The following is a 16,360-nucleotide window of genomic DNA, read 5'->3' on the forward strand; positions in this document are numbered from 1 at the left end:
TTGTGAGGGGGCTATAAAAAGTATCCTATTGCCTTCTTTGGGTTCTAAGATACCTTCCTACCAATTATCAGCCAAATCGGTTCAGTCGTTCTTGAGTTATAAGTGAAACGACATCTTCCCACCTTTTTTTACATATATAGAAGATAGATATTAAGAATCAACCTTTCAAATAAAACTTCAAGCATCGAAAAATTTTCATCCATTTTTTATTTGTAACCATTATTTGTAAATGCACATTAATTTGTTCACCCTGTGTTTAAATTCTAGAGTGATTCGTTTCGATCGAGTGATCGAATATTTGTTTCGCTTGTCACTGTATTTAGGATATGATAGGTTTCCTAAATTGTGTAACATTAACAGCTGTAGGTTTGATTGTTTTTCTTTTGCGTTGTACTTCTCAACAGACCTGTAGCAGTAATAGCTACCTGGACCAGTCGTTGGATGACGAAGGTATGGATACGATGCTGACAAATGACAAGGCAACGCTCATACAGATGTGGTGCCCGAAGAGCTATGGTTCAGTGAGGGGCCAAATACCTAAACGAGATCGGCTCACTTACACTTGGCGTGAACTTGATGTGTTCGGCGAAGCACCGAAAGACGAGAACAAACGCGAACCACTGTGTAACCGCCTTCGCTACTGTCTGCGCCAGCACCGGGATATCAATCCGCGCAAACACTTGTTGAAGAACGTCACCGGTGTCGCTCGAAGTGGTGAGCTACTGGCCGTCATGGGAAGCTCTGGGGCAGGCAAAACCACGCTTCTCAACGCACTGGCATTTCGCTCACCTTCTGGAGTGAAGATATCGCCGAAAGCGGTTCGTGCATTAAACGGAATACCGATAAATGCGGAGCAGTTGCGATCCCGGTGCGCCTATGTTCAGCAGGACGACCTGTTTATTCCATCGCTCACGACTAAAGAGCACCTCGTTTTTCAAGCCCTGCTCCGAATGGGGCGCGACGTACCAAACACCGTCAAACTGCATCGTGTTAACGAAGTGCTCCAAGATCTATCGCTTATGAAGTGCGCAGACATAATCATCGGTGCACCTGGCCGCACAAAGGGCCTTTCTGGTGGGGAGCGTAAGCGATTAGCGTTCGCATCCGAAACGCTCACTGATCCGCATCTGCTCCTGTGTGACGAACCGACATCAGGACTAGATTCGTTTATGGCACATAGTGTACTACAGGTTTTGAAGGGTATGGCGATGAAGGGCAAAACTATTGTCTTCACAATTCATCAGCCATCATCCGAGCTGTACTGTTTGTTTGATCGCATTTTGCTGGTTGCGGAGGGTCGTGTGGCGTTCCTTGGATCACCTTATCAGTCGGCGGAGTTTTTCTCGCAGTAAGTCAAACCTTTTTCCTTTCCAAGTCAATTTATCTGATAAAGACCCGATTCATAAGATATTATCAACCACAATTTGCTAAACTACTCTTGTTTTTATTCATTCGCAGATTGGGAACTCCTTGTCCACCAAACTACAATCCGGCTGACTTCTACGTACAGATGCTGGCGATTGCTCCGTCAAAAGAAACTGAGTGCCGGGAAACTATAAAAAAAATCTGTGATTCCTTCGCAGTCAGTCCTCTTGCACGGGAGGTCCTTGATGCAGCATCTGCTACTAGTAGCACTAAAGCATGTGGAGGAGCTGATGGTATAAACGCACAAGATGCTTATTTTTTGCAACCGTTGGATACTATCTATGGGATTGGATACCGTTCAAGTTGGTGGACACAATTTTACTGCATACTATGGCGTTCTTGGTTGAGTGTGTTAAAGGATCCCATGCTAGTGAAAGTTCGACTTTTGCAGACAGCGGTATGTAACGAGGCAACTGGCCATTCTAATCATATTTTTTCAGTTTTTGAGACATATTTTTTTCTCCTTTCTTTTGGTTGACGAGATAGATGGTGGCAACACTTATCGGCTCAATTTATTTTGGTCAGGTTCTTGACCAAGACGGTGTGATGAATATCAACGGTTCCTTGTTTCTGTTTCTTACCAACATGACCTTCCAAAATGTATTCGCCGTCATCAACGTATTCTCTGCTGAGTTGCCTGTGTTTCTGCGCGAGAAACACTCTCGTCTTTACCGCGTCGACACATACTTTATGGGGAAAACCATTGCTGAATTGCCGCTATTCATCGCCGTACCATTCGTATTCACTTCCATCGCCTACCCAATGATTGGGTTGAAGGCAGGTGTTTCGCACTATCTCACGACACTTTTTGTTGTTACGCTCGTTGCCAACGTTTCTACCTCATTTGGGTACCTCATATCCTGCGCCAGCTCTTCTATTTCGATGGCCCTCTCTGTGGGACCTCCAATCGTGATTCCATTTCTCATCTTTGGTGGTTTCTTTCTTAATTCGGCATCGGTTCCGCCATATTTCAAGTACCTTTCATACTTGTCCTGGTTTCGGTACGCAAACGAAGCATTGCTTATAAACCAATGGAGCACCATCGGTGATGGTGAAATTGCATGTCCGCGTTCCAATGTCACCTGTCCACAATCGGGTGAAATCATTCTGCAAACGTTTAATTTTCGTAACGAAAACTTTATGACCGATATAAGTTGTCTGTTTGGACTAATCATCCTCTTTAGAATCGGTGCTTTGTTTTGCCTGTGGTTGCGTTCGCGCAGTAAGGAGTAATCGATAGAACTTATAGCTCTTAAATCGTTTACCCTTTCAATTTTTTTCGCAAAAAGTAACAGAACATCATGGCTCATTCAACGATATTTTTCGAAAAATTATGTTACAGGTGTGTAACTGAACAACAAGTTTTTCAAATGTTATTTTATTCGTCTTGGTAATCTTCAAACCCGAAAAACGGACTAGGGGACAATTCACGATTGAGGCGTGAGAGCCGTGTGCGCAGGATAGAATTAGTAAGGTATGCGTAGCCGAAAGCGGAGAAGGTTAACTGTACGTTACATATAAAATAAATCGACGGGACACTGTCGGAGCAGATTGTTAAGTTGAACCCTCGACGTGTAAGTTCATTTTGTTCGAGGTTAACAGTTCGCCCTAGTCGGAAGGAGATTAAAGTAAGTATTTTTCAACTTTCGGGAAAATATTGCAGAGGATCGAGCGTCCTAAGGATTCGTCCTTTTTGCACAAGAGCGACAAGAACAGTAGTAGTAGTAGTAGTATGATGTATTTCCGAAGTTTTAGTTTTTTATGATTTACAATTGGCAATTTCGCTTTTAATGGGTACAGCTTTGCTTTTCCACGTTGATTGGAGCATTTTAACCTATCTTAGGTGGCACGCATTGTTGGTTTTTAATACCGTTTTTGGTGGTAGGAAGGTAGTGCAGGAAAAACTTTTCTGGAAAAAAAAACCTGCGATGATGGCTTAAGGTAACTTAAACGAACTTAATTATATCCCTATCTAACTTAAGACTATTAAGCTTATTTCCTAACTAATTTATAACTAATTTTACTAACTAATTTTAATTTATGGTTGAGCGTGTTGGGTAGTTATGTGTTCTATTTCCTGAACTATTCTGTTGTTTTGATGGAAATTCAATGTCAATTTGGCAATGTGTTGGTGGAAGGTGGGGATGTTACCCATTTTGTGAATAACTGTTGTTTTCTGCCATGGAGGTAGGTTGAGGATGACTTTAAGAAATTTGTTCTGGATTGTTTGGAGTTTTTGTAAGTGTGTTTGAGCGCAGCTGGACCAGATGGGAGCTGCGTATGACATGATTGGTCTGATTAATGATTTGTAGATAAGGATTTGGTTTCTTATTGACAGTTTGGATCTTCTGTTGATGAAGCAGTACATGCTTCTGAATATTTTTTCACATTTGAACCCTATGTTTTCGATGTGTGTTTGGAACGTTAGACGCTTATCAAGGAGTACTCCTAAATATTTTGCTGACTGTTTCCATGGAATTTCGGTGTTGTTAATTTTTGGGCAAAGGCTTGGGATTCGGCGTTGGCTTGTGCATCTTGTAAAATATATGGCCTCAGATTTTGTGTCCCTTGGGGGACTCCTGCAGTTGGTTTGAATACAGTAGATTGTGCTTTCCCGATGTGTACGATGTTTGTTCTATCCGAGAGAAACGATTGTATTATATTTATAATTGGTTTGGGAAAATTTGTTTGGACTAATTTGTATACTAGACCACTATGCCAGATGGAGTCGAATGCTTTTTCAGTATCTAGCAATACTAGTCCTGTTGATCTCTTTTTTTCTCTGTTAACCATGATATTTTTGGTTAATCTGTATATTTGGTGCGTGGTGGAAAGAGACGGTTGAAAACCATATTGTATGGTGGGTATTATTTTGTTTTCCTCCACGTGTTGTCTTATTCTTGTTGCGATGACCTTTTCGAGGAGTTTTCCCAGACAACTTAGCAAGCTGATCGGCCTGTAACTTTCTGGATTTCTGGTGTCTTTACCGGGTTTTGCGATGGCTATTATTTTTGATTTTTTCCAGTTGTGTGGGAAATATCCTATTTTCAGACACCCGTTGAATATGTGCTGCAACAATATGATTGCTTTTTGTGGCAGGTTCTTAAGCGATCTGTTGTTTATTTCATTCAAACCTGCTGACTTTTTGTTTTTGAGGTTTCGAATTATGTTTTGGATTTCCCGCGGCTTGATCAGATTGGTTTGAGGATTTACGTTTGAACTGGTGTTGTTGTTGTAGTCGTTAACGGTGGATTCTACCCTTCTGTCCATTGGGCTTTTTAGGTTTTGGGTTATTGTATGTGATTTTTCGAAGCAATTTTTAATAGCTTCGCTTTTTTCTTGGGGGTTTAGCAGGAGTACGCCATTTACTTTCAAGGGGGGTGTGGTTTTGTGGTTTCTTTGGATGATTTTAAGAAATTTCCAGATTTTGTTGCTGCTCGGTGGTTCACGATTAATTGACTGTAGTAGGTTGGACCACGAGTTATTACGCAAATCGTTTAGTTTGCTCCGGATGAGTTGCTTGAGTGTGTTGTATGTGCTTCTTGTTTGGTCATTTCTTCTATCTCTTTGCCATTTTTTCCTGTACATGTTCTTTAGTTTGATCAGGTTGAGTATTTCGTCGGGAATTTTTAGCTTGAAATTGCCCGGAGTGATAAGTGGTACTGCTGTATTATGAGCTTCTATTATGTTGTTGCTTAGCATCTGTATTTTCTTATCGATTTGTTCTTGGTTGTGTATTTGGTCAGTATCGGCATTTAGGTTGATTTTGTTGTTTATAATGCTTCGAAACTTTTGCCAGTTTGCTGCAGAGTAGTCACGTATTTGTTTGGGCGGGAGTACTATGTTGTTTGTGTTAAGGACTTGAAATACTACCGGAAGGTGGTCCGATGACAGTTCGGTTTTTGTTGTTGGAGTTGTGGTTTTGTGTTGACAATTGGTGAGTATAACGTCTAATGTAGATGGGTTTTGGTTTGGATTGGCTGGGTAGAAGGTTGGAGAGGTTGGGTGGCAGATCGTGAAGCTTCCTCTTTGCATTGTATCAAAGAGGGCTTTACCAGCCCAATTGGTAGAACAACAGTTCCACATTCTGTGACGTGCGTTGAGATCGCCACATATGAGGTAGTTAGTTTTTCGGTTTGTTAAAGTTCTTATGTCCTTTATGAAGTCTGTTCTGCTATTGTTTCCTCCTGGATGGTAAACTGATATGAAGTCGATTGGGCCTGTCGTGGTGTGTATTTTGATACCAATCGCCTCCAACGTGGACAGCTGGAAGCTTTTCATTGGTGAATGTTTTATTCCTTTTTTTATCGTTATTGCAACTCCACCTTTTTGGTTGTCAATTCTATCGTGTCTGTAGGTGATGTACTCTGGTAGGGCGAATTTGATGTTTGGCTTTAAGAACGTTTCTGCTATTGCCAGGATGTGTATATTATGTTTTTTCAAGAAGTTTGCTATTTCCAATTTCTGGTTAGTAACGCTATTAGCGTTCCAGTATGAACAATTTATGCTTTGGATTGTGCTATTCATGGTGAACAGTATTTGTTGATAATTTGAAAGATGACCGTTATTTGGTCCTCTTTGGTTTTGCAAGTTTTCATGCGTGTAAATGTATCTGCAATGATGACAGATGGTTCGTTGGTTGTAAATAAGTCTTGGTGACTTGCTGGATTTTTTGTGGCTTGTGCGAAGGTCTGCGTGTTGGTATGCGCATTGCGCTCAGGCCGAATATTTGGTAGAGGGGGGAACGTAGCTACGTTGAAGCACGGTGCTGTGTGCTGGCTTACCTGCGATCGGTTCATCGGCGCTGGTGTTTTTGGTTTCGGCCTTGCCGGGCATTGCCAGAATGTAGCCGTGTGGTTTGCTCCACAGTTAGCGCACTTGAGTTTGTGCGGCGGGATTTTTACTTCGTCGCTTGTCCCTGCTGTTAGGGGACAGTTTTTGCTACTGTGCGTTCCCGCACATTTAACACATTTTTCTGCCTTGAAGCAGTTGGCTGCTCCGTGTCCGAAGCTCTGGCACTTTTTGCACTGCATTGGAGCGTTTCTTTGTGCGTAGAGGTCCCATCGGACTCTGCAGTGGTTAAGTGCTCTGATTTGCCGCAAGGTTGGCAAGTTTGTACTTCCTTTTGTAAAATGCAGCAGGAACACTGCATGATCGGTGAATTTTTTTTTTATGTTTAGTTTTTTCACCTCCAGCGGTGTGATACCTTCTTCGTTTAGGAGGGCATGGGCCTCCTCGCATGAACAGTCTAATAGTCCACTCAAAACTATTTTTGTGGTTTTGCTTTCTTCCAACTGGTAAGTGTGGAAGGTAGTCCCTTTTGAGGCCTCTAATGCTTTGACGACTTTTTTGTGGTCCTCGACCGACTCAGTACGTATTGTTGTGCCCTTATACGTAGCATTTGTCGTGAATCGGACTACGCCGGCTGCGATGATGATGCGGTGTACGAAACCGACCGACGAACTGTACACCACTATCGGTGGTGTTCTCGAGCTTCTAGCCGTGCTCGGTTGGCTTTGGGCTGCGCGGGCGGGTACGTCATCGCCAGCGTCTGATAGCAACTCAAACTCGTTGCTAATTTTTATTCCTTCACCGCTCGTTGAGCCCTCGGCTGTCGAGGCTTCAAGCGGGCAGAATCTCTTTTTCCGTTTTGGTGCCATATTCGGATGGCACCTATTATTAGCTTGGTTCTCTTGGCACTTTTGTTTTCCTATTTCTGTTCACTAGCACGTTCACGAGCGCGACCAATCCGTTCGGTGGTCGGGTTAGAACTGCGACAAGAACATTCAAAAAGGTTGATGATAAAGAATTGGCAGCATCCCAGCGGGCAAAATCGCATGGTCGCACGACACTTTTCGGCTCGTATTGGGCTCGAATTCATTGAAAACGAGCCCAAAACGAGCCGAAAAGTGTAACGTCGCAGCGTGACTTTTTGGCATGTCGCGTGTGACTTTTATGTTCTTTTTCTATTTTTCTTTCGTTGTCACTCCAGAAATCCCAACATCCGGAGTGCATCATCCCAGTGCGAAAAAATATTCAACTCGCACCGCAAATACGATATTAACTATTTTATTCAATTTAACTACACCAATTCACAATTTCGTTCTTGCTTGCTCTTCCTGCACGAATTTCCTTAACGTGCGATCACTGTGATCCCTCGTTGGTGCTGCTGCCGATGTAAGTGTTTCGCCGGTTCTTCCGCTAGAGTTCTTCGGTCGCTCCGCTGCTACAAACTGAAAAAACAAAGAATTATCAATTTATGACATTTATCTATGCGTTTTTCACTGCAAAGATGTGAAAAACACCGAAAAACTTACATTTTGCAGTATCACATTCGCCCGCACTTCAAGCTGTGTTCGAACCAAAACAATCTGAGCTGTCAAAATAATTTCAGTCACAACAGCTGAATCACAGTAGACTTTGAGGCGATTGCGATGACCAAAATTATTATTCAAAAAGCGTTTCTACTTTTGTGTTTTCTGCTCAAATCAGTAATAAACGGTCAGTAATATTTTGCAATGATCACAGTTGAGACTAAGTTATATCGAAAAGGAGCGTTAAGGTGGCCAAATTACAAAAAAAGAACTCACAAAGTTTAGACTTTTTATTTGACCACCTCGATGGGGACCGAGCGTTGCATGTGCAACTTTCGCTAAAATCGTCAAAGTCTTAATGTTGCAGCAAGAAATCGACAAACACCCAGAAGAGGGAGAACGAAAATCTTCTCGCTCACGTGTAAAAAGGATGGCGGTTGATACAAGTCGATGAAGTTGCGAGACACAACGATCTTGGACTCGATTGTGAACCTCAGGGGGGGTGAGGCAAGAAGAATCAGGGAGAAACGGGGAAAATTCGCGCGATTTTGCCTGCTGGGTCTCCTTGCTTCCGTCTTTGAAATTCCTTTTTGGGTTTGGAGCAAGTATAACTGCGAGCCAGACGAAGCGTAACGTAACGTTTTTGGCATTTCAGATTAATGCCAAACGGTTGCGCTTCTGTCAAAACGTTAACAGGTCGGCCGAGGCGTAAACCCGAGCATAAATACTTTTTGCATACTAGGCGGCTACACGAAGCGTGAAAACTAGCGTAAAATTAATTTGTAATGCCAAACCGTTTACGCTTCGTGTGGCAGCATAAATATAAAATCGAATTGTCAAACGTGTTTACGTTCGTGTTTTTGGCTCGAGAAAATAGAAATCGAAGAGAAATTCATTGATTTCTGAATATTTTTTTCATTTTTTTCCGATTTTGTTGCTATACCAGCAAATAATAACTGAAACTATCCTCTGTTTGTAAGCGAAGCGTATGAAAAAAATAATTACGCTCGGCGTTTACACCTCGCGCGAGCCGCAAACGTTTTGACAGCGCCGCAGCAGTTTGGCATTAATCGTTAATGTCAAAATCATTACGTTACGCCTGATGTAGCACCCCAGATAGACTTTGCTTACAAACAGGGAATAATTTAAGTTCTTATTTGCTGGTATAGCAACAAAATCTGATAAAACAGAAAAAAAATATTCAGAAATCCATTTATTTCTCTTCTATTTCTATTTTCTCGGACCAAAAACACGAACGTAAACAAGTTTGACATTTCGTTTTTATAGTATTGCTGCCACTCGAAGCGCAAACGAAATGACGTTTTTGCGGTCCGATTTGCGCTTCTTCTGGCGCCTAAGTCATAACAAATTCCCGCTTGGACCAACGCACGACGGTGTATGTTTTACTGCGGGGACACACGATGCGTAACGTAACAAGTTTAACGTTAACGATTAATGTCAAACTGTTTACGCCTCGGCCAAAACATATACGTTTTGACAGAAGCGCAGCAGTTTGGCATTAATCGTTAACGTCAAACTTGTTACGTTACGCATCGTGTGTCCCCGCAGTTACAGTGAGAAGCAAGGAATAAATCTGTCGAGCATCGTGCAATACAAAGTTTTTCTTACTCGAAACCAAATTCCCAGAAGGGTAGTGCTTGCATTAATTATTGTTGTAGTCCACGCTGTTATTTATTGCATTGTGTGAAACATATTTTCTTTTCAATAGATCACGATGGATCAATGGATTAGAGAACGGCTTTCTAGTTGCCTGTGTTTCGAGATCCCAGAAGAAATGATAAGGTATTGAGAATCTAATAGAAGTGTAATTGAAAAGTAATAGGTTGTTATTCCCTACTGTTAATTAATTCGTCTTCGATGTGCCTCTATTAAATGAGTTTTCTATAATTGGGTTGGTGTTGTAAACTTCTAAAACATTCTACTGTTGGTGTTTAATAGCAAAGACAGTTGCCGTCGGGCACCGTCGCACCTTGCATATTGTTCGTGCTATAGCTGGTCGCATAACAGCTATAATGATTATGACGTGTTTGATGTTGAAAACGACTGTTTTCGTCATCACCCCCTTTTTTAAACCTTACCGAAAGGGAAGCCACTTGATTACCTTCTCAAGATACGATGTTCCTGAGGAAATGCTGGAGTGGCAGGAATACGATTGTTCATCGTCCTTTATTGTGAACCATATAATGATATAATCGATATACACGATATATACGACTACTCATTAGCTTTTTGCTGCTTGCTGTTCGTTAGGCTGCTGCTAGCTATCATAGTTGGAGAGCAAGTTGAAAAACGCCATATTCGACTGTTGTCCTTTGTCTAAATAGCGAAGACTTTATGTATACGAGATGCAGCAATGCTAGTAGGCAACTGTTTTATGCCACACCAACCATCGCTCCTACCTGCGGGGCCACACCAAGCGCAAATCGGACCGCAAAAACGTCATTTCGTTTGCGCTTGGTGTGGTTGCAAAAATATAAAAACGAAATGTCAAACGTGTTTACATTCGTGTTGGTCCGAGAAAACAGAAAAAGAAGAGAAATAAATTGATTTCTGATATTTTTGTTCTGTTTATGTTTTCAATTTTATTGCTACTGCTACTGGTAAAGTCTAACTAGGTGGCTACACGAAGCGTGAAAACTAGCGTAAAATTAATTTGTAATGTCAAAACGTTTACGCTTCGTGTGGCAGCAAAAATATAAAAACGAAATGTCAAACGTGTTTACGTTCGTGTTTTTAGTCAAAGAAAATAGAAATAGAAGAGAAACTAATTAATTTCTGAATTTTTTTATCTGTTTTTTCCGATTTTGTTGCTATACCAGCAAATAAGAACATAAATTATCCTCTGTTTGTAAGCAAAGCATATGAAAAAAAAAATACGCTCGGGTTTACGCCTCGGCCGACCCGTAAACGTTTTGACTGCGCCGCAGTAGTTTGGCATTAATCGTTAATGTCAAAATCATTACGTTACGCTTGATGTAGCCCCCCAGTTACACCTTATAACACTCGTCAGGTGCCGCACGGCTTTAGTACACCAATCACAATCAAACACGAACTATCAAATCTGAAGAAAACATAACCACTTTTGCCTTGTCACCATAAAATTTATAAAAATTTGCCTTCCTACTAATTAATTATCACAAATGCCTCCCAGTACGTTCTTTAAAATGAACATAAATTAATTGTCGGTGTAGATCTTCGTCGATGTTTATCACGAACCTAAACACGTTTGACATTTCGTTTTTATATTTTTGCTGCACGAAGCGCAAACGATTGCGGTCCGATTTGCGCTTGGTGTGGCACCGCAGTAATAACTCCGCCATTTTTTCGTTGATTTTGATAAATCAGTCAAATTCTAAAACGTCATTGTATGCCATTTTAATCATGGATCAATTTACGGTAAAACGGATTGAAATTGTAGCGTTGTACATTTATTTTATTGTAGCGGTGTTAGAGCACCGTTTTTATGTTGCTCTTATATTTATTTACGTCTTATATTTATGAAATTGTAGCGTTGCTCTTATTTGCTGGTATAGCAACAAAATCTTAAAAAAATAGAAAAAAATATACAGAAATTAATTTATTTCTCTTCTATTTATGTTTTCTCGGACCAAAAACACGAAATTTAACCACGTATGACATTTTGTTTTTATATTTTTGCTGCCACACGAAGCGTAAAGGATCTGACGTTTTTGCGGTCCGATTTGCGCTTGGTCTGTGTGGTTGGTGTGTTCAAAAATTTTCGCAACTTTTGAATTTCCGCGGGCTACGTATATCCGATTTTCGATATTTTGGCGTTTGGTTGCTTCACACGTCAGTAACTTTTGGTCAAAAGTTCGCCCATTTTGAGTAATCAATCAATTTTTGACAGCTATTTTGCTTAGACAAGATTTGGCTTATCGTCGATTTTTCTCTATTCCAAAAAATGGATGGAAAAGACATTTTATCAAATTTTTCGTAGAAAACAAAATTAAGAGCTCGGACGCAATCGAAATGTTTACTGTGATTTACACTGAAGCTTTTAAGACCAAAAGCAGCGTTTATGGGTGGTTCAAAAATTTTTCAGAGGGCCGAGAAGATGTGAACGTAAAAAACCCAAATTTGGTCGAATGTGAACAGTTTTGCTTACAATTTTTTTCGATTGCAGGGTCGTGGTGCATTATGAGTTGATGCTAAAGGGTAGAAGGGTCAATAAAGAACATTTCCTGCAAGTTATGTGCCATTTCCCTGAAGCAATCCATCATAAACGCCCGGATTTGTGGGAAAACCAAAATTGGATGTCGCGTCCCTGCTCAGACATCGTTGTTTCTGTCCGAATTTTCGATCTGAACAACCCTTTGGTGATGCCAAATCCACTTCATTCCCCAGATATGGCCCCCTGTTACTTTCTCCTGTTTTGTCCTTTTTCCAAAACTCAAATTACCGTTTTGTGGTCAATTACTGTTGGAGTACACAAAATCGACGAAGGATCAAATCTTGTTTAAGCAAAACAGCTGTCAAAAATTGATTGACAACTCAAAATGGGTGAACTTTTTACCATAAGTCACTGACATGTGTAGCAACCAAACGCCACCAAAATATCGAAAATCGGATATACGTAGCCCGCGGAAATTACATAAGTTGCGAAAACTTCTGAACGCTCCTCGTATGGCTATGGCCACACGAAGCGTAACGTAATGTTTTTGGCATTTCAGATAAATGCCAAACTGTTACGCCTTGGCCAAAACATATACGTTATGACAGAAGCGCAACCAGTTTGGCATTAATCTGAAATGCCAAAAACATTACGTTACGCTTCGTCTGGCCCAGCTTATGTCAGCTGAAGGTGAAGACTATTGAAGAACTGAAGGCTAACGTCACAGCGGAAATTGCTGCTATTACGTTGTCTATCACCGATATGTTGTCAAATACAATGAAAAATGCCCAAAAAAGGCCTGCATTTTGTGTGTCTAATGGAGATGGTATTTTAATTGATATTGTATTTTGAGTGAATTGTCAATAAACGGCATTCTATACCCAAAAAAAATCTTCTAAATCGTCTAAAAAATAACGGAGTTACCGTATTTTTCCGTGTATAACGCGCACCCGTGTATAACGCGCACCCATATTTTACGAGAACAAAATTGGAAAAAAAGTTTTTTATTTTACATTTTTCAGATATGTGATATCGAACAAATACCAAATGAAAATAATGTATTATTCTGAATATTCTATAAATATTCTAAAGTAGACTAAAGATAAAATGCGTATACATTGCAAAAGACATACTAGTATTTTATATTTCGTAATAATCTTCAAACTCAGATTTACTGCTGTCTGACAAATTTATATTCTCTGATTGCTTTTCAATGTACTCCTCATTGTCACTCTCTGAAGAGTCCTCATAAATTGCGTCATCTTCAGATCCATCCATAGCGTTGCTGATGCCACATTTTTTGAATGATTTCACAACAACTTCTGTTTTAACTCCCTGCCATGACTTAATGACCCACTCGACAACTTCACAAATCTTCGGTTTTCTAACTTTACCACTAGGTGTTAAGTTAGATTCGCTTTCTTGCATCCATTTGCTCCATGCCTCTCTCATGAGGTCTTTAAAAGGCTTATTGATTGATACATCAAGAGGTTGTAATTGACAGGTAAGACCGCCTGGAATTACAACAATTTCAGTCCTTAAGTCTTTGGCTATTTGCTTCGTTTCTTGTGTTAAGTGGCCCTTAAACTGGTCAAAAACCAGTAACGATTTCTTCTTTAACAGTCCGCCAGGCCGTTTGGACCACACCTTCTCAAACCAGATAGCCATGCCTTCTTGGTTCATCCATCCTTTCTCATTAACGTGGATGACAACTCCAGGTGGAATAACTTCTTTTGGAAGGGTTTTCCTCTTGAAGATAAGCATCGGAGTCAGTTTCTTTCCATCAGCACAACATGCCAGCACAACTGTAAAGTGTGTCTTTTCGTGTCCACTGGTTTTGATTGCTACAGTCTTTGTGCCTTTAAGGTCAACTGTTCTGTTCGAAGGCACATCAAAGGTGAGAGGAACTTCGTCCATATTACCAATTTGACCAGTCTCAAATTGAAATTCTTTACGAAGTTTTATCACAAATGAGTGAAAATTAAGAACCTTTTCCTCATAAGCCGATGGCATCCTCTGTGCAAGCTTTGTACGTACCCTCATACTCAAGCCTTGTCTCTTCATGAAGCCAAAACACCATTTAGCCTTTCCCATGAAGTCAACAATATTATTTTCACCTGCGAGTTTTCTGGCCTCTTCAATAATTATCTTCGTTGAAACAGCTCGCCCATCTTGCCGTTGATTTAAAATCCAGGTTTTAAGATCTTCTTCCAAATGGGGCCACTTTGGAGGTTTTCCTCGTAAAGCTCTCTTATGCCTTGGCATACTTTCAAGACTTTCTTCCTGTTTTCTCCATTCTCTAATGGTAGATTCAGTTGGTGGTGGTCCAAAATGTCTTTCAGCTGCACGGTTACCATGTTCCTTTGCAAATTTTATCACAGACAATTTGTAGCTGATAGTATACGATAATCGCTTCTTACTATCCGCCATTTTACCTATATTCAAAAAAGGGAAATACCCCCTACCTATCAAGTACCATATAACACTCAACTAAATTTGTACCCTAAAAATAGCTTAACTCGTTAGGCTGCATATTATTGCTTCTTATAAAACAATGATACTACATATCTCCTATACGTAGACTGAGTTCCGCAGCGTGAACGTAGCCTAAATTCCGCAGTAAAACAATACGTGATAAACAAAGTCGAAGTGCTGGAACTATATTTGACAGATGTCATATCACGATGTCCTATAAACCAAGGTTATTATGGACGCTAACGGTTGCTATATTTCAAAAGTTGCGTAACTCAAAATGAAATCTTTTCCCCCTTTTCCCCTGTCTTATTCGTTGAAGCCTTTTAAATGGACGCCTGCTCCATTAAATTTTTTTTTACAATTGTTATACTCAGCATAGAATTAGCTGTATATAAGTATATCAGATAGAAAACCCCCAAATTTAAGTATATATTATTTGTATGTTGTATGTATGTATGTGGCACATTTGTATGTTTGGAGGAGACAAAATTTTTACTACCCTTGTATAACGCGCACCCAGATTTTAGAGCTAAAAAAATTGGGAAAAAAGTGCGCGTTATACACGGAAAAATACGGTAATTAACCATTAAATCTCTAAGTCTTAATGGAACACCCTGTACTTGTCGAGCAAAGTTTCGCATTTGGTTTTTCGGTTTTCCTGCTGTCTTTCGTTCAGTTCATTTTCCAATCTTCTGGATTTTTTCCAGGACCTTCAAACGCAGGGATATGTCTCCCGCCCCTCATCGAAAAAAGGGATATGTTGTATTGGGACACAAGCGATTGATCCGCGAGATGATGTTGTGTTTGCGTGTCATTTTCGTCCAAAAGTTCTTGTAGTTCAGCGTCTTCGAACTTTTCAGCAGCTCTTGCTTGCTTCTTTGCTTGTTAAGTCAAAATCGCCAGGTTTAATTATTTTAAACTGCAGTGTTCCAAAAGCATGATTGTGATATGATATCCTGGCGCTTTATTACAATAAACACACCAATTCCCGCAGCTCTCGGGCACAACCGTTCTCGTCTGTTTCTCTCATTTGACTGGCGCTGCGCTCCCTAACTCACAAATACATTTGTACCTTCATATTTGTATATGCCACATACTCTCCTTGCACACATAGAGTACGACGTATTCACTACAGCAACAATTCATGTTTCTACTAATCTATTCTGTCCTTTGACCCTAACCTTTGATGTTATCTCTTCTCTGATTGCTAAGCTCTCCTCTGCTTCTACTCTACTCTTAACCCCTTCTCTTTCCATAAACCTTTTAAAACATTTTATAATCCTGACTCTGACTCTCCCTGATTCCAAGTCACTCATTGTTACCCCACCGGCTCCTTCCACCGTTATTACTTCTTGTATCGCTTTCTCATATAGAGGATCAAGTTTCTCTCTCTTCCTGTGCATCACCAGCACCTTATCACCTATTTCTAAATTCATCGGCTTAGCACCTCTTCTTTTATCCTCTCTTTCGTTGCGTGCCACTTTTGCCACCCTATCTCTGTCTCTCAACTCCTCGTTTACCCGTTGGATCCTTTCCGTTTTGGTGCTAAGTAATCTGAACCTCACAGCTCTTCCAAACATTAGCTCCGCCGGAGGTACGTTTGTCACATGATGCGGCCATGAGAACTACCCCAATGCTTCCTTCCCATTTTTCTGACTTGCCCTCGCAATTGCCGAAATCTTGTTAATTCCTTGCATACTACGCTCCACCAGTCCATTCTCAGTTGGTTTTTTTTTGCTTTCGTGCGGGCACAGGCCCAGGCACCTTTTATTCACGGAAGTTCCCCTTCCCTTGTCCCTCCCTCTAAGCCCTTTGTGCGACTTACCAGTCTAGCGTGCGTTACAAAGGGCCGTGGGTCGATCTCGTCCCGGTCACCATTTTTCCCGCCCGGTTTTCCTTTCGCTTCTCACTCGTCGCTATCTGCCACCGCCGTATAGTTGTAGGTTTGTCGCTGTTTTAAGTCGCGGTCGTACTTCCTTACGGCTCATTACTT

At 40.8% G+C, this 16,360-nt stretch overlaps 2 protein-coding genes across 3 annotated transcripts in view; both read left to right on the plus strand.

Moving 5' to 3' along the window:
- The first annotated feature begins 441 nt into the window (after positions 1-441).
- LOC131214172 (protein white) lies at positions 442-2,968 on the plus strand. Its single transcript, XM_058208555.1, has 4 exons — positions 442-1,348; positions 1,459-1,628; positions 1,674-1,822; positions 1,912-2,968. The coding sequence occupies exons 1-4, from the start codon at positions 453-455 to the stop codon at positions 2,656-2,658; spliced, it is 1,962 nt and encodes a 653-aa protein (XP_058064538.1). The 5' UTR covers positions 442-452; the 3' UTR covers positions 2,659-2,968.
- Positions 2,969-9,313: 6,345 nt separating this feature from the next.
- The window catches only part of LOC131214171 (activating signal cointegrator 1), a 28,660-nt gene continuing 21,613 nt past the window's right edge, over positions 9,314-16,360 (plus strand). Inside the window, exons 1-2 of one of the 2 annotated variants that reach the window (XM_058208553.1) lie at positions 9,314-9,390; positions 9,469-9,542. In XM_058208553.1, coding sequence (XP_058064536.1) covers positions 9,475-9,542 — 68 coding nt within the window. In that variant the 5' untranslated portion in view covers positions 9,314-9,390; positions 9,469-9,474. Of the gene's footprint in view, positions 9,391-9,437; positions 9,543-16,360 lie in introns of those variants that run through there. The other variant, XM_058208554.1, reaches the window with a different exon arrangement.

Source organism: Anopheles bellator, assembly GCF_943735745.2.
Source record: "Anopheles bellator chromosome X unlocalized genomic scaffold, idAnoBellAS_SP24_06.2 X_unloc_7, whole genome shotgun sequence".
NCBI lineage: Eukaryota > Metazoa > Arthropoda > Insecta > Diptera > Culicidae > Anopheles > Anopheles bellator.